General features: G+C 53.2%; 7 protein-coding genes across 7 annotated transcripts; 4 read left to right on the top strand and 3 right to left on the bottom strand.

Moving 5' to 3' along the window:
- Positions 1–821: 821 nt before the first annotated feature.
- Positions 822–1,073, top strand: M421DRAFT_12729 (uncharacterized protein; the record flags this gene model as incomplete). Its single annotated transcript, XM_033587349.1, has 1 exon — positions 822–1,073. A coding segment is annotated over one exon (252 nt), but the record flags the coding sequence as incomplete, so codon positions are not given.
- A 1,731-nt stretch (positions 1,074–2,804) lies between these two features.
- On the top strand, positions 2,805–5,286 carry M421DRAFT_422149 (ferric reductase). The gene is made up of 2 exons (XM_033593071.1): positions 2,805–3,025; positions 3,074–5,286. Exon 2 carries the CDS (start codon positions 3,111–3,113, stop codon positions 4,959–4,961), a length of 1,851 nt encoding a protein of 616 aa, XP_033447158.1. The 5' UTR covers positions 2,805–3,025; positions 3,074–3,110; the 3' UTR covers positions 4,962–5,286.
- Positions 5,287–5,651: 365 nt separating this feature from the next.
- M421DRAFT_6477 (uncharacterized protein) lies at positions 5,652–7,492 on the top strand (the record flags this gene model as incomplete). Its single annotated transcript, XM_033596190.1, has 3 exons — positions 5,652–5,928; positions 6,114–6,577; positions 6,626–7,492. 3 exons carry the CDS (start codon positions 5,652–5,654, stop codon positions 7,490–7,492), a joined length of 1,608 nt encoding a protein of 535 aa, XP_033447157.1.
- A 1-nt stretch (position 7,493) lies between these two features.
- On the bottom strand, positions 7,494–8,300 carry M421DRAFT_422148 (Glyoxalase/Bleomycin resistance protein/Dihydroxybiphenyl dioxygenase). Its single transcript, XM_033593070.1, has 3 exons — positions 7,831–8,300; positions 7,687–7,778; positions 7,494–7,634 (listed from the first exon to the last, which is right to left on the bottom strand). The coding sequence occupies exons 1-3, from the start codon at positions 8,293–8,295 to the stop codon at positions 7,616–7,618; spliced, it is 576 nt and encodes a 191-aa protein (XP_033447156.1). The 5' UTR covers positions 8,296–8,300; the 3' UTR covers positions 7,494–7,615.
- A 4,049-nt stretch (positions 8,301–12,349) lies between these two features.
- Positions 12,350–16,660, bottom strand: M421DRAFT_422146 (uncharacterized protein). The gene is made up of 2 exons (XM_033593069.1): positions 13,250–16,660; positions 12,350–13,203 (listed from the first exon to the last, which is right to left on the bottom strand). Exons 1-2 carry the CDS (start codon positions 16,475–16,477, stop codon positions 12,544–12,546), a joined length of 3,888 nt encoding a protein of 1,295 aa, XP_033447155.1. The 5' UTR covers positions 16,478–16,660; the 3' UTR covers positions 12,350–12,543.
- A 10-nt stretch (positions 16,661–16,670) lies between these two features.
- Positions 16,671–19,264, bottom strand: M421DRAFT_422145 (uncharacterized protein). The gene is made up of 3 exons (XM_033593068.1): positions 18,764–19,264; positions 18,689–18,711; positions 16,671–18,636 (listed from the first exon to the last, which is right to left on the bottom strand). The coding sequence occupies exons 1-3, from the start codon at positions 19,070–19,072 to the stop codon at positions 16,944–16,946; spliced, it is 2,025 nt and encodes a 674-aa protein (XP_033447154.1). The 5' UTR covers positions 19,073–19,264; the 3' UTR covers positions 16,671–16,943.
- M421DRAFT_186423 (siroheme synthase middle domains-like protein) lies at positions 19,262–20,419 on the top strand. Its single transcript, XM_033587943.1, has 3 exons — positions 19,262–19,532; positions 19,588–20,069; positions 20,119–20,419. Exons 1-3 carry the CDS (start codon positions 19,434–19,436, stop codon positions 20,282–20,284), a joined length of 747 nt encoding a protein of 248 aa, XP_033447153.1. The 5' UTR covers positions 19,262–19,433; the 3' UTR covers positions 20,285–20,419.
- The last annotated feature ends 25 nt before the right edge of the window (positions 20,420–20,444 follow it).

Genomic DNA, 20,444 nt, shown 5'->3' with positions numbered 1-20,444 from the left:
CGGCTACTTACCTGTACGTTGAGCCGGGAATTGACTACGATAGTATTGAACCCACGGGTAACCTAGCTTGGCGCAGTGAGGTGGGCTGTGTTCAGCTGAAGGGTGCTGTTGTCATGGTGGTGGTGGCTTTGCTCTGGCAACCAATCGAGTTGTACAGCATTTGCATGCCCTGCATGTGGGTCCGCATCTGCAATTCAGATGTATCTGAACGACTATCGCTGCAGCAACAGTTTGTGCGCTCCATGTTCACCTTCCACGACTTCAACCCATGGCGCAGGCAGATCAGATCACTACAGCAACTTCGCCAGAAGGCGTAAAAACGTTTTCGAGTTCGAGTACAGGGGCAGAATAGCTGTGAATGGGTCGTCAAGTGCTCTTTCCACAATGCGACGAGCTCTGTAGGGACCTCAATTACCACCAGGAGCCAGAGAAGCCGCACTGCTTTCGAAGTCGCACAGCGGATAGAACGCTACCAGATGTGCCTCGGGTATGTCTAGACGCACCGTATTGTGTAGGGGATCTCAACCTACCAGAACTGATCCAGTTGGATAAAAAGCTCTAGTGGACGGGTCCATCGCCAGGAATTATCTCCCTTACTCAGCAACCGGTGCTTGACCGAAGGATACAGCTCACTGAGGACCCTGCAGTGCGTTGTCTGTGGGTGGAACGGATTGCATATCTGAAAACGTTGCCCTCATACCCGACTTCTGTTGCTTTCTGGGAGTACTTATGCGATGTTCCTGTCGAACAGGATAGCCAAGACGACCGTGGCTTATCGTTACGGTCTGGTATCATTTGACGATGGTAGCACGACCATTGAGGCCTTCGTTGCCTTCATCTCTGCGTTCGATTCGGTACCGAACAAAGCTATCAGCTCTCGCTGGCGCTACGATCTGCTCAAGCTCGATGCAGTGAACTTCCACTCAGTGATACGCCTTCGGCAACGGCATCTAGATCGCGTCGGGCCGCGCTTTACCGCATACTTCCAACGGCTCTTCCCCGTGGTGCTGTTCATTTTCGCATTATTCAGCGTGGCTTTGAGTACGATGCAAGTCGTCTCTAGTGCCAGACAATTGTGAGACACAGAAAAAAGCGCTGAAGGAGACGCTGGGCGTACTTGTGTGGTTCGCGACCGAAAGCATTGGCTAGAACATTGCGTTTCGACTGCTGTTCGTTGTTTGGTGGATCTGCGCCAGCAGTGTCGAAATTTGGAAGGAGAAAAAGGTGATCAACGTATGCCGAAGGAGTCCAGAGCTGACAGTACGGCGACGCCGTAGGCTGCTAATAAATCCTTAGGTCGCGTTGGGTTATCGTGGTGTGACACTTCGTCCCTTCCCAAGCTCAGTCCTAGCGATGACGTACTCCGCACGTAACTCAAGTTTCAATCGTACAACTTCACGACTACCACACTGCCACGATTTCACCTCGACCACGTTTCGGCCGAATCCAACTGCTGTTCTGCTCGGAATTGCCGACATGATGCCAGTCATTGCGCTCTACAGTTTTGAGTTTGCTAAATCGTGCTCAGGGCTGCATTGCAACACGAGATCAAAGGCGCTCTTTCATCACTGCTGATAGTACCAGCAAACAGAATACGACGGCACCTTCGAACATACATACAAAGGCGGGTATTACAGCCTCTTGACCTCCAACTTCGGCTTCTGTGGGAACCCCTGTGATACTGCCTGGGTTGTTATGCAGCACTGCCACGGAAGCTCGAAGTACCCAGGAGAGTTGCTGTGTTTGAACTACTTTGAGGCCATTCTTGGGGACCAAGCCGCCTGGATTCATAATGTAGACGGCGCTTCAGCTCCTCGGTATCCGACAACCTGTATTATGCAAAGTGCACTATTCTCGGCCCATGGCCACTTTATCCGGGTCAGCATATCTAGGCCTCTCGAGCTGCGGAATTCGCTATAACAGCGTCATATTGCAAAGGTCCCATGCAGAAGACGAGAGTCGGGGACAACGACGATACTGCGCTTGCTGCCTCCGGGTCTATAGTTCGTGGCACTGTCCTTGGCTTTCTAGGGCGCAAGCCTGTCCAGCAGCAAGTCTGCCATGGTAGCGGCATTTTTCTTGCATAGTCTGATCGAGAAAGAGCTGAGAATCGGCTGTAGCGTGCTGCTCACCGGTAGCAGAATGACACAAGAGATGGGACTGGAGCTCAAAGCTGACAGAACACATTCGCTGTGCAACGATTACTTCTCTGGTGTATGCAGATTGGCATGGATCGGCAGGCTATCCCGTCGTCTGAGTCGATTTATTCAGGAGTCTCAGCATTATCAGCTGCCAAAACATTCATCCATCATCCATCCAACCGCTTATGGCATATCGAGAGTGGAACTTAGAACGCTGCTGAACACCTCGACCCATAGGTCCGGAACATTGCCCAAGACTACTGTGGCTTGCTCATGACAGAAAGGCGGCTCTATGAACCTTGATTGAGGGTGGCACACGCTAGTCCAGCACGCTACTGAACGATATTGCAGCCACTGCGACACATCAGCTGTCTGTGGCACACAAGCACCTTATCCCACCTCGCCAAGCTGGGCAATCTTTGTTCTTCTAAGATCATATCAATGACTCTGGCCAGCCTTACTCATATCATCCGTATGCAGGCGGTAACAAAGCCCTGGCTCTTTAGGAGGTGGTCGGAATTCGATGTTGACTGGGGCGGGCTGTCCTAGTCGGCGTAGGTGAGATGTCACAAGCAAGCCACAAGATCACACCACTGACGTCGCCTCGTGAGCTATAGGCGTCTAACTCTACGCCTCAGTCACTGCTATATAGATCCGCGATCTACCGAAGACCTCCAGTGCGATATTTGTATACACCATTACACTTCCACGTGGCGTTGGAGCTGACTGAACTCAGCTCGTCCGGTTGTTAGGTGTCCGTGACACCCACACAAAATATCAAGACCTCATCAGACCAGTCTTGCGACGTTTCGCTCGCTACAGGTCGTCAATCTTCCACATAATCTCAATCAGGGTGTCAGGCTCGATAACAGACTTTCCTCCAAGTAGGTGTACCAGCTACAGCTCAAGAGAAGGTCCGCTGACACGAAAAGCCCACGTTCAGGCAGAACTAGATCAACCCCTTCAACTATGTCCATCCACAATGAACTCTTCACATCGAGCGAACCCAACATCGACGATGTCCATGCAAACGCTTCATCATCGAATTTGGACCCCTTCAAATTTAGTCATGGACTCACAGGGGTAGATCAGCCTGCCAACTACCTCTTTATCAACATTTTGATAGCGACGTTATTACTTCCGATTGTTCTTGCATTTGCATATCGGAGTGTCATTTACCTACGAAACGACCGTCGTCGTGTCTCAGTTATAAACTCCTGTAGGGGCCAGAATTTCTGGAAGAGAGACAGATACTCCATACTAGGCTCGCTGAAGAGATACTTCCTCTATGCCCCGCTGATGGGTGATCGACACAGTCGCAAGCTACAGGTGACGCCCAGCGTCAGTGCCAGAGCGTTGCCCACACGGCCACAATTCCTTGTCATCATAATCTACATTACTAGCAACGTTGCCTTCTGTCTAGCGATCCCAGAACGACCTACAGCACAACGATTTGCGGAGCTTCGAGGACGATGCGGCGCCCTTGCAGCATTCAACTTGATAATTACGGTCCTGTTTGCCCTCCGCAACAACCCGCTCATCTGGCTATTGGGAATCAGCTACGACACATTCAACCTCTTCCACCGTTGGGCCGCGCGACTGGTCGTCCTCGAGTCAACAGCTCACGTTGCCGCATTCGTTTACAGCACCTACCAAGTCACTTATGAGGGACAGAATGGATGGGCCAGCATCAAGTGGATTATCGAGCAATCGGTGTCCTACAGATGGGGTCTCGCCGGCTTTATCGGTTTCATCTTCCTACTACTGCAGTCACTCGGACCGCTCCGTCGAGCTTTCTACGACACGTTTCTGACTCTGCACCGTCTCGGGATTATCGTATCAATATCCGGAGTCTATTATCACATGGCAAAGCATGCTCTGCCGCAACTTCCTTGGGCTTACGTCGTCGTCATATTACTTGCACTGGAACCTGCGATAAGGATGGGCCGTGTGGTATACTACAACTTCGCCTGGAAGCAACGCGCCTGGACAAGAGTCGTGCTTGAAGCTTTACCCGGAGAAGCAACGCGAGTTACCTTCTCGATACCTCAATCGTGGAATGTCAAGCCAGGGTCACACACCTACGTATACCTGCCACGAGTAGCACCACTCTCCTTACACCCATTCTCGATAGCTTGGCATACTTCTTCCGGATATACCAGGTTGGACTCTGAAAAGCTCCAATTGAGCGTGGCGGATCTGATGGTAGAAGATGGTCCAAGCACGATCTCGTGTATCGTCCGCGCGCGTAGGGGTATGACCCGCTCGCTGTACGACAGAGCGTCTGAGGCCAAGACGGACCACGTCGAGTTATGGGGTGCGATCGAGGGACCATACGGTGGGTACCATAGCCTAGACTCGTACGGTACTGTCGTGCTGTTTGCCGCAGGTGCCGGCATCACACACCAGCTGTCATTTGTACGACACTTGCTAGCGGGGTATCACCACAACACTTTGGCTACGAGAAAGATCGTGCTTGTGTGGTGTATACCGACTATCGAGTGTGTTAAGTGGATATACCCCTGGCTTGAGGAGCTTGCAGCCATGTCGGACTGCGCCGACATCGTGCAGATACAGCTGTATGTATCGCGCTCGACTTCGCAAGCCGCAGAGTCATTGCCTTTACCCATCAGAGCACAGATTTTCTCGCAGAGATGTGACCCTCAGAACATCGTCGATGAGCAAATCCTAGTGCAAGTTGGCGCCATGGTAGTCACAGTGTGTGGACCTGGAGGCTTCAACGACAGCGTACGAGCAGCTGTGAGACGCCGCGTGGGTTTGCGTAGTATCGACTTCTTTGAAGAGACGTTTTCATCTTGAGGGAGAAGGGGCGCATCGCATGACAATATTTCCGATATCTTGAGATCTCCAACTACCTATAACGAGATTCGGCCTTCGGACAGCGGCCTGGTCGACAGTTCTGTGTAACACAGTCATATTACTGGCTTAAGTGGGACCGCGTACAGTACACATTGCATATTTTGGCGTTTCTGTGTCGACTCACTTATTGTGTTTGCTATTTGGCGTTTCTTCATCTGATCATCTTCGGGCAATGAATGTTTTGAAGTTGAATGATCTCGATAGGCGAAAGTGTTGAGCAAGAAGTAATTAGATTTCTCTGTTGAGCTGTTCTCAAAGCCAGCCGGCTTATATACTGCTGATCCACTGAAATGGACTAGCTTACTCCAAATCCTAATTCAAGCATCTGGAGCGGTCCGCTGCTCATCCCAATCCATATCTGCTGCGACAGAATGCGTCTGACATGTTGGAAATAACCAGGTTCAAGAAACTGCTACGCACGTCCAGACCCTGAATCTGGGGGACTATGTGGAGAGCCATGGTTCGGAATTGGAAGCGATAACCCTGTCGCATCTCCGCACTTGGTCTAACCCATAGCCAATTTTTGAATATATCTCACTGCTAAAACAACGATCGTTGATCTGTTCCGCCGCCATTCACTACAGCCTTTTGGATGTACAACATTCAGCCAAGACTTGTCACGTGGCCAACATGACATCCACGAGACAGCCAAAAGCATTCTCGCCAGTCGACGAACTTCCTTCCCGTCGTCTAGCCCCAGTGTGCTTGTATATCGTCGTTGAAAATGTTGCGTCTGCGACAATCGACCAGAAGAATTGCTCGATCGTCACTCCCGCACCGGGAGACCTCCGCGCAAAGCTCGATTTCAAGTGCGAGGACCTTACGCGGAGCGATCTGCACACACACTTAATACACAGCAACTGCTCAAATTTAAGTACGAAGTTCATTTCTGTCTTTGAAAACGAAGGTGCGTCGCAACTCATTATGGCTTTTGACATCAAAATTGCGCTGACAAAGATGAAGAGCTCGCGTTGGAAGCGCATCCATTTTGTGCTTCAGCACTTAGTGAGAGTGATAGAATGACACCTCATGCAACAAAGCTGATCGTTGAAACTTCAAAGTTGCAGGCAGGCTGGATTGACACACCCTCAGGGAGGATCCCCGTCTGGCTTGAACATGGCGATTTGCCAATGATACCTAAAGGCGTGCTGTACATGAGAGCAGAAGCGATAAACGCTTTTGATGCCAGCATTTGGATTCGACTCGATGAGGTCAGAGAAAGCTTTGGCTTGAAGCCGAACGAAGGAGACAAGGGAGAGTGGCTCGCTTGCGGCTTCATCCCAAGAAGCATGGTAGCCGCACAGGTCGCCCTGCAAGACTACCAAAGACGACCAGATCTGGCTCATGCGTTACCAAGTGAGTCAGGCGCCTCTCGAAGTGGATCCATCAATTCGATCAGATCCATCTCTCGCGACGAACAAGAGGAACATATAAAGGCGCAGATCCTCAGGAACAAAGCATCACGAGAGGATTTGCGTCGAACGAAAGCAGCGTCCAAAAAGGCCAGCCATGGCAGAGAGGACCAGCTCCTGAGGCAAGCTATTAAAAACAGCCAGGTTAGTTTCAATCCAGAATCATTACGAAATTCTACTGACATGAACCAGAGAGCCTCGAGAGAAGACAACGAAAGCGAGGTTATCGGAAGACGTTCGAATGCGACATCGACCCATGTAAAGCCACAACAAGCCACATCTGATGTCTCAATTGAAAGCTCGACCGAAGAATTCGCTGACTCCTCCCGTTACGCATCGGTCCGCTCATTCAAGCTACGTGAAGCGCTCAAACGGAGGGAGGCATCGAACCCGATCGAATACCTTCGGAAAAAAAACCTTACGCCGGTACAAGGGCTTGGAGAGCTGACAGAGAATCGCACACACTCGCTCCCCACGCGAGATTCACTAGGCGGCCGTTACCCCAGAGCAGCTGGCGACGGGGCAGCGTCCCAACAAGAGACATCGGCTTTGATCCAATTTCGTGAGCTTTTGCTCTGCAAAGGCTCTGACAACGATTCAACCTCTCAGTATTTCGAAACACTGTCTTCGGTCAGAGATCCTGACGAAGTTTCGGATCCGCTCCCACGATCAGAACGACTCCGCCGCGCGCGGACAGGAAAGAGAGAGGTTGGCTTCTATGCACTTGGTCAGAACCCCAGGTTAGAGTCAGGCGCAAAGACGCACGCAGGACCGGACACCGAAGACACTCCACAAAATATCTTGGACTACGCGTTGGGCGTCGTTTCTTCGGTCCTGGATGAGATAACGCAACACCGAGTCAAATCCGCTTTGCATGAACCCGCAGTTCCACCAGCGGACGAGGAGATGCCTGGCTATGAAGCTGACATATCTGACAACCACAGCTCTGCCTCAGAGCGTACCTTCAGTCGTAGAACAAGGAGGAGGTCGCAACATTCTCGTTTGACTACACCTCTGAGCATATATGATCATGGACAAAGAACTCAAACAAGAAATTAGACGCAGCAAAAATCGCGAATTGATTGGTCAGTATTCACAGGAGCATCTGAGCATTATGAAGGCCTCCCTGTTGCGCTAAGAGGCAACAGAACCCCCGCGAGTCTGCAACGTCATCGTAATGTACTAGACGTAGTTCGATACCCTTCACAACGGCTGTCAGTGATATCTTCTCTGAGCACTTTTACACCACCTACTCAATTAAGTTACCGTCAGGATCACGGCAATACACACTTCGTAGTTTCCCCACAGCCCCAGTTCGCTCCACAACCTTGCCACTTTCCAAGACCTTCGAAGAAGGATCAGCATAGCAGGCACACACCAGTATAGCAGAATCTCACCTCAATGCCATTTAATTGCCAATTTTTCAGGACCTCATCAATTGGATAGTCTGTAACGAAACACAAGTCTTCAGATCCTGGCTGGACATGTTGTGCTTTCGGCTCAAACTCTTTCCCAGACTGATGAAGGTTCAACTTCTGATTTCCAAAGCTCAAAGCATGGCGCTCGCCTCCACTCGCTTCGAAGACTTCGTGTTTCATACCCAATCGCTTCGTGTAGAATTCGATAGTCGTCGGAATGTCTTTAGCCGTGATGACTACGTGGTCGAGCGACTTGACGGAGAATGCAGCCATCTTCTGATGATGCACAGTGACCAGACATCGTGATATAACACCGAAGCCGCGGCGACTCAGGCTGATGAGCATGTTGACGTGGTTGTTGTGACGGTGCATTCCCCAGCTTCGGGATGGAGGTCGCGCGTCAACGCGCGCGGCCAGACTCGCCGATTCCAATCCTTGCGTCATCCCGTGCCTGCATTTCCTAATTGACATCATTCTTTGTCGGCTCCGACATCATCTTTCACAACCGTCGCCACTGAAGCTACATCACACTTTCTCGAAACAGAAATTCTTGAACTTCCGTCGAGCACTGCGCAAAACTTGATTTCGAATGCTTCGAGACATACTTGCCAACTTTTGAGCCATGAGCGAGCGCCCGAGGCCGGATTAGGCCCGAGACTTCCCGATTCGGATGTACGATGGTCGGAAAAGGTCATTCACGACCGTGTCCATAAGAAGCGGACTCCCGCTGTGGATCGCACAGGGGCACTCGATGTTCCCGTGTGGGGAAAGGTCCTGGATGTCGAAGCTCAGAACACGCACCTACGCTGTGATGCAAATCAGGACGGCAACAGCCACGGAACTTCTTTGTGAGCATCCCTGCTCAGCTCACTACGGCGGATGCACAGTGAAGTCGCGCAGATGGGAACAAAATGTTCGAGATTACCCCATTCAGCAGTCGTGCCGCCCGGTACTGCTACATACCTTGTCAGGCTCGTTGGGCATCGTTCCGTCCGTAAGACCGCATTCAAGCCTGCACCGAAATTGCGCCTATTGGCTACATCCTCGACTCGCAATCACTTGAATACGCAGGTATCGAATTCCGGACTAGCCAAGACATCTATAGCCAGGAGCAGCATCCAATTGAATAGAGCGCGAGTAGACATAGTATAGGAACTCCACTCTCAGACAGCACAAGAGACCGGTCGCAGGTCAGGGAACCTACAAAGTGGGAGTCTGTCAGTGGCCATCTGCAAGCATCTCGCAATCTGGAAGATCTTCTGGACGCAACAGCGATCCCGCTGATGTGGTCAAGTCTTCTGTTACATGAGCTGTGCCATAGACTCGCACGCATGTCACGCATTGAGCAAGGCTTTAGTAGCAGACAAGCGCAAAAAATCGCTTGAATTAGTAATAGGGCGGAAGATGATTTGGCTGGTATACCTGTGATGGGAGCAGGGAGCAAACCCATCTTTCTCATTACCAGCGATTTCTGAGAGTAAGACGAACATGCGCTAATAAGCGCAAGATTTGGAAGATGGGGTAAGTAGAGTGTGCAAGTCTCTTCTCTCGTGGTTTTGAGGATGCAGCTCAGCGATTAATATCAACTATGCAACGAATGAGCATCGCGAGTTTTGTACTTTCGCAAGAAACTGCAAAGATCCAGGCGTGCCGCAAGCGTTAACGTCGTTGAGACAGAAATGTTAGAACACCCCATCTTGCTTCTTTGACGACTTTTGATCAGTATGGAGACTGAGCTCGCAGGGACGCAACAAAGCAGAGGAGGCGAAATCATACGCGCAAGCGCATGAAGTTCTGGACAGAGTACTAGGCGCATGTGATAAATACTGCAAAAAAGCAGGCTCGGGAGGTACTCATGCTACCTGGGGATTACGCCTAGTTGATGTGCGTGATATTGTGATAATCGTACCCTGACGAAGTATTGCCGCGATGAGAAGACTGCAGAAGGACAAACTGGATGCCCATTTCGATGTTTTGCGTGATAGCAACTGCAGATATGATCTCGAGCCATCACTTTTTATCGCGGAGAGAATAGAGCACAGTCTTCTCGGGTGCAAAATACGAGCAAGAAGAAGAGGCGCACATATAGAAGTGGCGTATGGCAACTTGGCCCAGGATTAGAATACATCACCTTTCCTTTCCTGCATTTTCTTGTGAACGACGTGTAGATTGTGCGATAGATGAGTACAGACAGCCCATCTGTGCAATTTATATCCGCAACCTCGAATCGTCACAGGGAGCAGCAGACATGATTGCCGAGTTTGTTGGTTTTCAGAAGAAGGAAATATAGCGTTTTGACTTGAGAAGATGGGAGCAGAGAATCTTGAGCTAGAGATCTGATACGGCAAAAAAATGGAGGACAAGCTGCAGCCCGAAGCATACGCGTTGATGCAAATCGAGAAACACGGAAGGACTGACATCTCACGAGACATTAAGGCCTTCGAAGAACAGGCAGCAACAGCATTGGCAAATGCCATATCAAATCGGACAGTAGACATTCCATATTCTTAGCTGGCATTATTCGTTCTGAAAGGCGGGAGACACGAACACATGGGGATGACTGAATCGGGGTTGGAGCAGAGAGAGCAGAAGGAGACATGCCGCTTGCTAGAATTAAGTTTGGAAGAAAGCCGTGAAGAAGTTGCGCAGGGAGTGAAGGAAGAGCCAGGCCCAAATGTTGTTTACATGCAGTCTGATCACAGCAGATAAGGCCTTGAGAAATCGAACATGCGGCAAGTTCAGTTTTAGCGAGTATTGAGGGGATAATACTGAATATGGATAAGCGAGCGACATAGAGCTGCTGCGTTGAGCTTTGAAAGACCGGAGTGCGAGATATCACGGCTGTGCTGGAGATCTGAGCCTGAGGGAAGGTGTGCATATACTACGTCAGGAGCAGCTTTTTGAAAAAGGAAGCAAAAACCAGTCCATCTAACTTCGTCATTGTCTGTTTTGAATAATTCATCATGGGGGTAAACTGTCTGTAGTCGCTGAAGCATTCCAGCGTCTCAAAACGTTTTCGCCAATAGAGAGAACAAGGCATGTTTCTCACATGATATAGATGAAGAATGAGGTAGTATATATAGATAGTATGCAGTTAGACTTCAGAGCGTCCAGAAACTCTTGGTATGCAATTAGAGACAGAGGCAGCTACAGACATGTAGTGATCGTTGCACGGGTTTTGGACGAGAGAGAATGATGCAGACAAAGAGCATCTAATCGAAGCACTTCACGGAAGATATTCAAGGCAGATCATGCTTGAATCATATCAGAAACGCTGGTAACATACTTCAAATTCATTTCAAGCACGCGGAGTAGGAGTGCGCATGCGGAACTAGAAATTGCAGCGAGCAGTCACATATGCGACCATTCGCAGTACGTTAAACTGGGAGGAGATGCGGAAATGCTTCGATCCCTTTGCAAGTCTGAGAACCAGAGGAATGCCACATGAAGATAACATGGTGCCATTCTTAGAGGTCGAATTTGAGTGGCTGGTAGCATAGCACACCTTTCGATGCCAGTGCAGCACACCCCAGTCCCCAATTTCTAGTCCAGGAAACCACATGACTTCAACATGTTCGACTTCAGCAGCCTGTCATGTAAGAGTAGGAGGGTATATATCATTTCTCGCAATATCATTTTCAGGAGAGATGCGCAGACATAGCTTCTATGTCGAGATGTTCTTCAGAGGGGAGGAAGCACATGGGGCAGAACCATCAATATTTGAAAGAACTTCTTTCAGAAGGCTGATCACAGGTACGGAGGTCAGACCATGCTGCACCTTTTTACCAATGGTGTGGTGAGCACTTATCACATCATCGAATTTACCAGGCAGACCCTGTTGCATACAAGCCACAGAGACGTCGCCTAAAGGACAGAAGCCTCATATTCTACCCAAGATTTGACATGTTGTCAGGCACCTAACGATATCTAAAAACTGTCTCCAGATTCTCTGCCTACTTCGGCTTGTAACGAAGTACTCGCTGGAGCAGCAGGCTGAATACAGGGCACGAGCATGCCGCCTTTCTACTATTTTTTCTTCGCGAATAGAAGAGCGCAGCACACATGAGTGAGCGAAAAACATTTCGACAAGCGTCGATGGTAGAGGAGATAGGGACGCCGGATGAGACAGCCGCTTGGTAAACTCATATATCACCAACAGAAATGGCAGCGGTCTGCAAGAAAATAGACATGGAAGTCTGCTTAACGGCTTGAAGGAAGCGGAGACAAACGTGTCTTCTCCTACTTTAGTTCTCAACACAGAGGTGGCAAAAGCCCTACCATGCTTCCTGAGATCAGGGATAGAGCGCACATTGAGAGTGTGATTGGGTTTCTCGGATAGTAACCCATGCAGGGGGTGTCGAGAAAGGTGACAGGACCCGGCGTGTGTATACATGGCGGTACGCACACCAAGCCTGCAGCTTGTGGAAACAAATACTCGTCGACACCGGTAAGTTACGCAAGCGAATAACACCAACTCAGTGCGCAATTATAGTACCTGCAGAACAGGGGAGCAGACATGTTCAGCCTATTTATGCGTTTCAGCAGTCCAGCACGTGACACCCAAGGCACGAGATACAGAAACAGAGCGAGGGAAGAAACACGATGTTACTACTGCGTCCCTACAGGGGACGGTCTACGTTCTATGCACCACGTTCTATGCACCCAAAACGCACAAATTACTCATCTACCACCTCATCTCTGGCCCGCAGCCCGGACACCCGCGGCAGCGACCTGCGAGACGCCCAAAGCCCTCGCCTTCTCCTCGGCCTCTCTATTTTTCTTCTCCTGCGCCTCCCTTTCCTCGACTTTCTTGCGGTCCTGCTCGCGGCTGAGCTGGTCTGGGCGTCTCACCGCAATATCCTTCGGTTTGTTATCGGAGAAGAAGTGCTTGAGCCCCTTCTCGATGATATAGCACGCGATGAAATCGCCCGCCATGACCGTCGTGATCATGAACTTGAACGCGCTTGTAAACGGCACGAGCTTGAGCTTCGTGTTGATCTCGGGGACGAATTCGGTCGCGCAGCTGAAAGCTACCGCGGACACGGAGACGAGGCCCCAATACATGGCTTTGTTCTCGCGGATGGATTCGCGGAATGGCCGGCCCTGGTAGTTGATTGCGAAGGTCGAAATCTGCTGGATCAGCTGCAGCAGGTAGATTGCGGAGTTGAGCAGGCTCGGCTCGAAATCCTTCTCGAGGTCGGGGTTCGGGTCTTTAGGCTCCACGCGCTGCACGTATTGCGAGACGTAGATCAGCGTGATGATGTGGATTGCGAATTGGCCGAGGACGGAGCCGATGATGTAGGTGTTGAAGATGTTGTGTTGTGGGCGCTCTTTGGAGAGGGCCTCGACGGTCTGAGGGAGTTAGTATGGGAAATGTAAATTCGAAGAGAAGACCTACTTTTGCGCGGGAGATGGAGAGGAAGCAGACACTCATCATCATTCCCGAGATGGTGACTTGGCCGTCACTAAACTTGATGCCGTCGAGGTACAGCACAGACAAAGAGTAGGCAGAGATCAAACAGTTGAGCGCGAGGATCTTGTACATCTGAATCGTCGCGACGAGTGTGCAGCGACCCTGGCGGATGATGTTGGGGATGGCAACAACGTTGGCGAGCTTTGATGTGAAGGGCGCAGCGACAGAGGCGTCACCGAGCTTGATTGTCGGGGGCTCGTTGTTGAGCTCGTCAAGCTCAGACTCCAACATCTTCTGGCTGAGTTGCTCCTGGATGCCCATGGGCTTCTTCTCTTGAGGAGCAGCGACTTCGGTAGAACCATTGACAGCGCCATTGGTCAGGCCCTTCCTCTGCGCCTGCTGGAGCATCGCCTTCTCGTAGTGCGGGTTGGTGGGGCCGGGAGGATACAGGTGGGCAATGTGGACAGGAACGGGAGGCTGGGGCTGGTTGAAGCGGGTCATCATCTGGCACTGCTTCTCGTAGATCTCCTTCATCTTGGTGTTGCGGTAGTGCTCGCCAATCTTGTCGAGGTCCTCGCGGGTACCGTTGAGCAGCGCGACACCAATGTGGGCCTGTTTGAGCGCACCGACGTCGTTGGTTCCGTCACCGGCCATCAAAGTAGTGTAGCCCATCTGCTTGAGACCAAGAAGAATCTCCTCCTTCTGCTTGGGCGATACACGAGCGTAGACCCAAGAGTAGCGGAGGATCTGCTTCCATCCAGGCTGACCGACAAACTTGGCCAGGGCGTAGCCGGTGATACAGATGTCCTTCGACTTGATGATGTCGGCAGAGAGAGGCTGGGTAGGATCAACGGGGATGTTGATTTTGTCGTCGACGCTCTTCCAAACAAGCGCTTTGCCAGACTCATCATGCCCCTCCGGAGCATCGAGGATGTAGCATTCGCGATCGACAATCTCACATTGCTTAGCGACGTGGACGGCAGTCAACGGGTTATCACCAGTGATCATGACAACACGGTGGCTAGACTCATTGAGCGAGCGGCACGCCTCAATGGCATCGGGCTTGAGAGGGCACTGGAGGACGAGGAAACCAGCGAAGTGGAGATCGGACTCGACCTGCTCACGCTTGAGATCGTTGATGCGGTTCTGGCCCCACTCGCCCTCCTCAGCGAGGTACTTGTAGGCAAGAGCAAGGACACGGCCACCGTTGCGGGTGAAGTGCTTGAAGGTCTCTTCGTAGCTGGGCGGGGCGTTGACCAGCATCTTGCGGATCGTCTCGGGCGCACCCTTGACACCAACGAACGTGCTTCGGACCTTCTTCCCGTTGCTGTTGTTGACCAAGACGGTAGCGACGGAGCTCTGGCGCTTGAGCGCGGACGAAAACTGGAAGCGCCGGCGGATCTGTACGAGCTCGGCGTGCGATTTGGCGGTCGTGGTCGACGCGTTGAGCATGTCCTTGACGCCGACCTTCCAGCCGAGCGCCTCGATTGTCGCCTTCTCCATGGGCTCGCCAACAATGTCTCCTTCGTCGAGCTTGACGAGGGCGTGTGCGGTGGCAAGGACGAGGGTGGTCTGGGTGGCGCATTCGTTGACCTTGGTGAGCTCGGTGTGGGCGCCGTCAGCGCTTGTCGGCACGCCGGACTGGCCCAGCGACAGGCCGGCGATGCCCTCGACGATCAGATCCTCGCCGGTGAGTGTGCCGGTCTTGTCGAAGCAGGCGATGTCGACGCGGCCGGCGAACGGGATGCGGAAGGGCTCGGTGCAGAAGATGGCGTACTTGCTGAGCGCGGCGAGAGACGTGTTGACGGCCAGGCTGAGCTCCATGGGGAGCTCGGGCGGGACGACGCTGGTGACAATGAGGACGCAGTCGAGCAGGAGCTTGTTGCGCTGGCGGTCGAGGCGCACGCCCTCTTGCCAGACGTACCACGAGGCGGCGATGGCGAAGACGGTCAGGAACAGGATGAAGAGCAGCGCCTCCACGTTGTTGGCGGAGACGCGCTCGGTGGCGTAGATCATGGTGCGGACGAGGCTACCCTGGTTGGTCTCGAATCCTGTCTTGATGACGACCGCCACAGCGCCCTTGTCCGGCGGCGGGGGCACGCCCGACGATAGACGCGAGACGGTGTTGGCGTCGTCCTCTGCGGCGTTGCCGTGCGCGACCTGCAGGACCTTGGTGCCGCCCCACAGGAAGGCGTTCTTGTCCAGGCCCTCGGGCTCGATGCGCGCGTCGCCGGGGCGCAGCTGGACCGACTCCTTGAGCACGGGGGTGCTCTCGCCCGACAGCATGGCCTCATTGACAATGGCCGAGCCCTCCAGCAGCACCATGTCGCAGGCGACGCCCGAGTCCTCCTTGGTGCGGCCGACGCTGACCACGTCGCCGGGCAGCAGCTTGTCGCTCACGACCTCCTGCCACTTCTTCTGACGGTACACCAGGATGTCGTACGGCTTGATGCTCATGCCGCGGAACTCGGTGAGCGTACGCTGGCGCTGCCACACGACAGTGCTCTCGAACATAACGAGCATGAACAGCGTGAACAGAGAGTAGTACCAGTAGTCGTCCAGCATCCACAGCCCCACGCAGAACACCTGGAACACGAAGAAGGGCGCCACCGCGTGCTCCTTGAAGAGCTCCGTGAATGTCGGCACGGGGATGTCGAACGCGTTGTCGCCGTAGTGCTGCGCGATGCGCTCGATGTCGGCGGGGGACACGAGGCCCTGCGTCTGCTGCAGCGTCTTGAGCTGCGGCTTCGGCTCGCTGTCGAGCGCGTACGAGAGCGGGGCGAACGAGCCCTTGGTTTCGTCCCAGAGGAAGCGGCGCTTCTGGAAGAGGAACGATAGGTTCGGCTTTCCGCCCACGTTGTCGCGCCTGAGCGCGCACACCTCAGCCGCGCCCGCGTTCTCGATGGGTTGGACCTTGATGAGCCGCGCGGTGCGGATGTCGTTCGCTTTGGTCGTCGTGAAGGCTGTCTTGAGGTCGATGTTCCACTGTGTCAGCAGCCACACCAGCGACTGCAGGGTGACTATGCTGCCCACCCAGACGAACGTCCATTCCTGCGACTGGATGTACTGCTCGTACTGCGCCTTGGGGAAGTAGATGGACGAGAACGCCGGGTAGACGATCAGAAATGGCCAAACATAAAGATGTAATTGCCAGGGGAGCGGCTGGTGTAGACTCGATTTAGCGATCTGCTTGTCTTCCACTAGCCTCGCCATGATGGGGGGTGGTGGAGGTGAGACGTGGTGTTGACAGATTACTTTTTGTACAGTTGCGCCATCCATTCGCCGCCGCCATGCAGAGTCGGCCCTCGGTGTGCCGACCGTCTGTGCGGGTGACCCAGAACCTTCACGAAGACTGCCGTGTGGGGTTAGCTTCACTTGGAAGGAACTTGACATATTAAGAATAATGCTCCTCCCGTTAAGTTCAGCATCTGTTGGAGATTTAATGCGCCTCTTGTATCTCTCTTGGTGATTGACAGATGTGCTAGTTATCAATATGCGTCATATCTGGTCTCCTAGTCCCCCTTTGTGTCCCATCACCTACGAGCAGCCAACGTGACTCGGTATTTCTGTTTGACGGCTTGGGGATGGCTGCTATGTCGTCAATCTCCGACTCAGCTTGCTTCTGATGCCTACAACAGCGAAATGGTATGGTATAGTATCGAAACGTAGCACTCCACGCTCATCCAGGCGCCGGACTGGCCACGTCTCTCTGGTAGGCACCGGCAAAGTCCAGTTGACTTAGCTGCCCGTTGATCTGATCAATCTCTTGACTCAAGTCTTCCAAGTTCTGCGCCAGACTTGTTTGTTCGTCAAAACGCCTGTGCTTTGTTGCATCTGCCACCATCTCGCTAACCATGAACTTTTGTTCCTCAAGTACGATCAGACGTTCTCGCAGCTCTTTCTCTTCGGACTCCATCGCAGACACCTCGCTACTGCTGACAGCGCTCCCACCAAGCCTGTCGTTAGCTTTGATCGCTGCTAAAGCACCGCCCTTTGTTGCTTGGCCTTGTGGCGCAGCATGCTTGAGGATCTTCGGCAATGACCGCAGAGGAAGCATGTGCAGGCTCAGGAAGCTGTATGCTTGTTGATAGACGGCTTTCTGTAGCCGCTTTTGTGTAGGCGATTCCGTGGGTAGGTCTCGTATTCGTCTCGCCGCTGCATCGAACTGTGTGAACGCATCCATCAGTCGCTTCCGTACTTTCGTCGCATCCGAGAGCTGTTGTGGGGTTGGTGGCTTTTCTGGGTCTTGCAGCGCTGCCAACAACTTCTGAAATCGCGGTAGCAGCAGTCGGATGCCTCTTTCGAACTGGGCGAGGTTCTCGTAAGAACGCTGATCTTTCGGCCTTTCAGCCATTTCGCGCTTGAAGTCGCTCCTGCTGAAGAGGGTATGGTTGCAGTCCTTGCACATGCGCACATCGACGCTGACCTGGTCTGCTGCCTTCTCAGATTTCTTTGGGTTGACATGCAGCCCAATCTCTGTCGAACATCCGGTCTTGAGGTCGCCGCACACCACTCGCCCGCACATGCGGCAATGATGCCGGCGAAATGTGTACGTCGAGAACTCCTGCTGGCAAAACGGGCAGTGCGAGACCTTCGCGTCTTCCTCCCAGGTGATGATGGACTGCTCCAAGGCTTTGCGCTGATCCTTCGCAGTGTTGATGCCAACGGTCGATAATCTAAACCATGCTCCTCCCGCAGCTGGTGTTTCGTCGATGGGCGGTGGATGAGCGAGCAGCTGTGTCAGCTTCGTGAGGCGCTTTTCCAGCCTGCTGACTTCCATATACTCTCTGTCCACCCTCCTCCGTCTGATCTTCGCGAACTCGTTGAAGTGGTTGCGCTCGAATCCGTGGTGGTCGTTGTAGCCCTCTCTCGACTTGTAGCACGTCTCGCAGACTCGACACCAGATGCCTCGTACTGGGTCGTGTTTCGCAGCTCGCGACAGCTTCATCTGGTATAGTGTGTGGTCCTCGCAGAACAACTGACCGCACTGTCTACAGTTGACAGTTGTCTGGCTATTGCCCAATGCCATGCCAGAACCTGTGATTGGCCTCCTGCAGACCGGATCTGAACACACGTCTCGATACCCTGGTCTCTGCCAGTGCGCTCTCGTGACTTCCTCCTCGGGGTCTCGCCGGACGATGGGTGCTGGCGGTGTGTCGTGACCGGTGCGGGCATTCGAAGCGCTGCGCGAGTGGGTGGCAGGCAGCGGTGTGGGCGAGCTGTTCGACTCGAAGACGTCCAGGCCTTTGAGTTTCTGGTTTAGCACGGCGAGAGGCTGGAACTTCTTCGCCTTGACCATCTGCTCCTCGAACCAGTTCTTGACCTCATCTTGCTCTTCCTCAATGAGGTTCTGGTGGTTGTCGTCGAGATGTCTGGCGCATGTTAGGGCTGCACGCTGGGGGCTGGTACATCAGAGGGTAGTACCGGTTGAGTTGCAGGAGCGTCACCTGCCGTCATCAGTTCACTGCATAGGGTGCGGGCAGGTGCTGTGGGGCGTACCATCTCCTCGTTGCATATCGGACACGCCAGCCGGTTACTAGCACGGGCGGCAGTATTCTCGCTCGGCCCCAGCAGGACCTTGCTGCCGATGTCTTCCCTCGTCTCGGCGGTGCTGGCGGGGCTGTTGGACGTCTGGCTGCTCAGCGACAGTGAGCTGTCCGAGGGCGACAGCAGGCTCGCATTGCGGACATTGCTATGCGGCGCCTGCGGTGCCTGCAGTGCCTGCGGGGGCGCCGGCGTCACGGCGGACGACAGGTTCCTCCCGCTCCCCAGCACGCGACCGCCGCCCAGGGACCTGCGGGAGGCCATGGTGGGAGGAGAGTAGTATCTAGATAGCTTCTAGAAGGGTGCAGCTCGCCGTGGGTCGCGCCGGAGTTACGGGGGAGCTGCGCTAGAGGTGGGCGTGGCGCAAGGATTCCTGTGCATTGTGCCTAGATGCTGGGCAAGTGCTGTGCGCCTTACTTTGGCTGCTCAAGCATTTCACTGGCAGGCGATGTTTGTCACGAATCATTAATGGATATGACCGCAGATATTGAGGCTACAGGCGCCCGTTGATAGCGCATCCATGCATCTCCTCGGTGCAATTGACAGCCTTGGCCGACGCCATCATTGAGTCGAAGCTCACATCTCCGCGCAACATGCGCTGCTGCCCCTACACACATTTCGCAACATGGCGCATGAGGAATTCCCAGAAGTGCAGGGCGGAGGATCGCTGATTCTCGCCTGGCAGATACGGAACAAGCGCGTGCTGGTTGTTGGTGGCGGCGAAGTGAGTGTTGCTGCTGCGCGCGTGCGATGGTAATTGACGATTGACTGTAGCACAGGTCGCCGCAGGCCGGATCTTGAACGTTCTCAACGCCGACGCAAAAGTCACTGTAGTCTCACCGCGGGAGGGACTGAACCCAGAAGTCGCATACCGAATCGAGCAGAAGCAAGTCGAATATTTCGATCGCAAATTCGAGCCCTCCGACCTCGATGGTGCAGATATGGTCATGACCGCGGTCGATGACCCGGAGGCCTCAACACAGATCTGGAAGCTCTGCAAAGAGCGGAGGATAGCAGCAAACATCGCCGATGTGCCGCCAGAGTGTGACTTCTACTTTGGAAGTGTGCATCGTGATGGATCGCTCCAGATCATGGTCAGCACAAACGGCAAAGGCCCAAGATTGGCCAACATCGTCCGGCGGCAGATTGCTGCGAACCTCCCGCCGAACATTGGCCAAGCCATCTCAAGAGTAGGCATGCTACGTCAGAAGCTGCGCAAGGTAGCGCCAGATATTTCCGAAGGTCCAAAACGAATGGCATGGTACGTACATTGAGTCACATATCAGACCAGCTGTACTAAGATAGCGCAGGATGATCAGGGTCAGCGACGCCTACTCGCTCGATGATCTATGCTCTATGTCCGAGAAGGATATGGAGCAGCTACTTGGTTACTACAAGCCCAACACTGTGCCCAGCCTCGAGCTGCTGCGACTTCAGGAGCCAGATGGTGCCTTCGACGGACCCTTTCTCATTTAGAACTTATCCACAAGTGGTGTTCTAGACAAGCACATAGATGGACTGGGTAAGCGGGCGTTCTCGCGACTTTCTCCTGTGTAACAAATGTACATCTCTCTACACTCATATTTCATAATCTCATGCGTCACGACCAATCAGCGTGTGTTGGCCCGAGCGCCTG

The sequence above is a fragment of the Didymella exigua genome, assembly GCF_010094145.1.
Source record: "Didymella exigua CBS 183.55 unplaced genomic scaffold M421scaffold_19, whole genome shotgun sequence".
Classification (NCBI taxonomy): Eukaryota; Fungi; Ascomycota; class Dothideomycetes; order Pleosporales; family Didymellaceae; genus Didymella; species Didymella exigua.
The sequence above is the reverse complement of the archived record's forward strand: the minus strand, read 5'-3'. Positions and strand labels throughout refer to the sequence as shown.

Bases quoted from the DNA above. Each gene is read 5' to 3' on its own strand.
- M421DRAFT_422146 (XM_033593069.1), bottom strand. From the start codon at position 16,477: ATGGCGAGGCTAGTGGAAGACAAGCAGATCGCTAAATCGAGTCTACAC. The intron at 13,204-13,249 runs GTAGGTCTTCTC...TAACTCCCTCAG, and splicing joins TCTCCATCTCCCGCGCAAAA to ACCGTCGAGGCCCTCTCCAA.
- M421DRAFT_186423 (XM_033587943.1), top strand. From the start codon at position 19,434: ATGGCGCATGAGGAATTCCCAGAAGTGCAGGGCGGAGGATCGCTGATT. The intron at 19,533-19,587 runs GTGAGTGTTGCT...ACTGTAGCACAG, and splicing joins TGGTTGTTGGTGGCGGCGAA to GTCGCCGCAGGCCGGATCTT. The intron at 20,070-20,118 runs GTACGTACATTG...AAGATAGCGCAG, and splicing joins GGTCCAAAACGAATGGCATG to GATGATCAGGGTCAGCGACG.
- M421DRAFT_422149 (XM_033593071.1), top strand. From the start codon at position 3,111: ATGTCCATCCACAATGAACTCTTCACATCGAGCGAACCCAACATCGAC.
- M421DRAFT_422148 (XM_033593070.1), bottom strand. From the start codon at position 8,295: ATGACGCAAGGATTGGAATCGGCGAGTCTGGCCGCGCGCGTTGACGCG. The intron at 7,779-7,830 runs GTGAGATTCTGC...CCTTCTTCGAAG, and splicing joins GGCAATTAAATGGCATTGAG to GTCTTGGAAAGTGGCAAGGT.
- M421DRAFT_422145 (XM_033593068.1), bottom strand. From the start codon at position 19,072: ATGGCCTCCCGCAGGTCCCTGGGCGGCGGTCGCGTGCTGGGGAGCGGG. The intron at 18,712-18,763 runs GTACGCCCCACA...TGATGACGGCAG, and splicing joins CGATATGCAACGAGGAGATG to GTGACGCTCCTGCAACTCAA. The intron at 18,637-18,688 runs GTACTACCCTCT...AACATGCGCCAG, and splicing joins ACGCTCCTGCAACTCAACCG to ACATCTCGACGACAACCACC.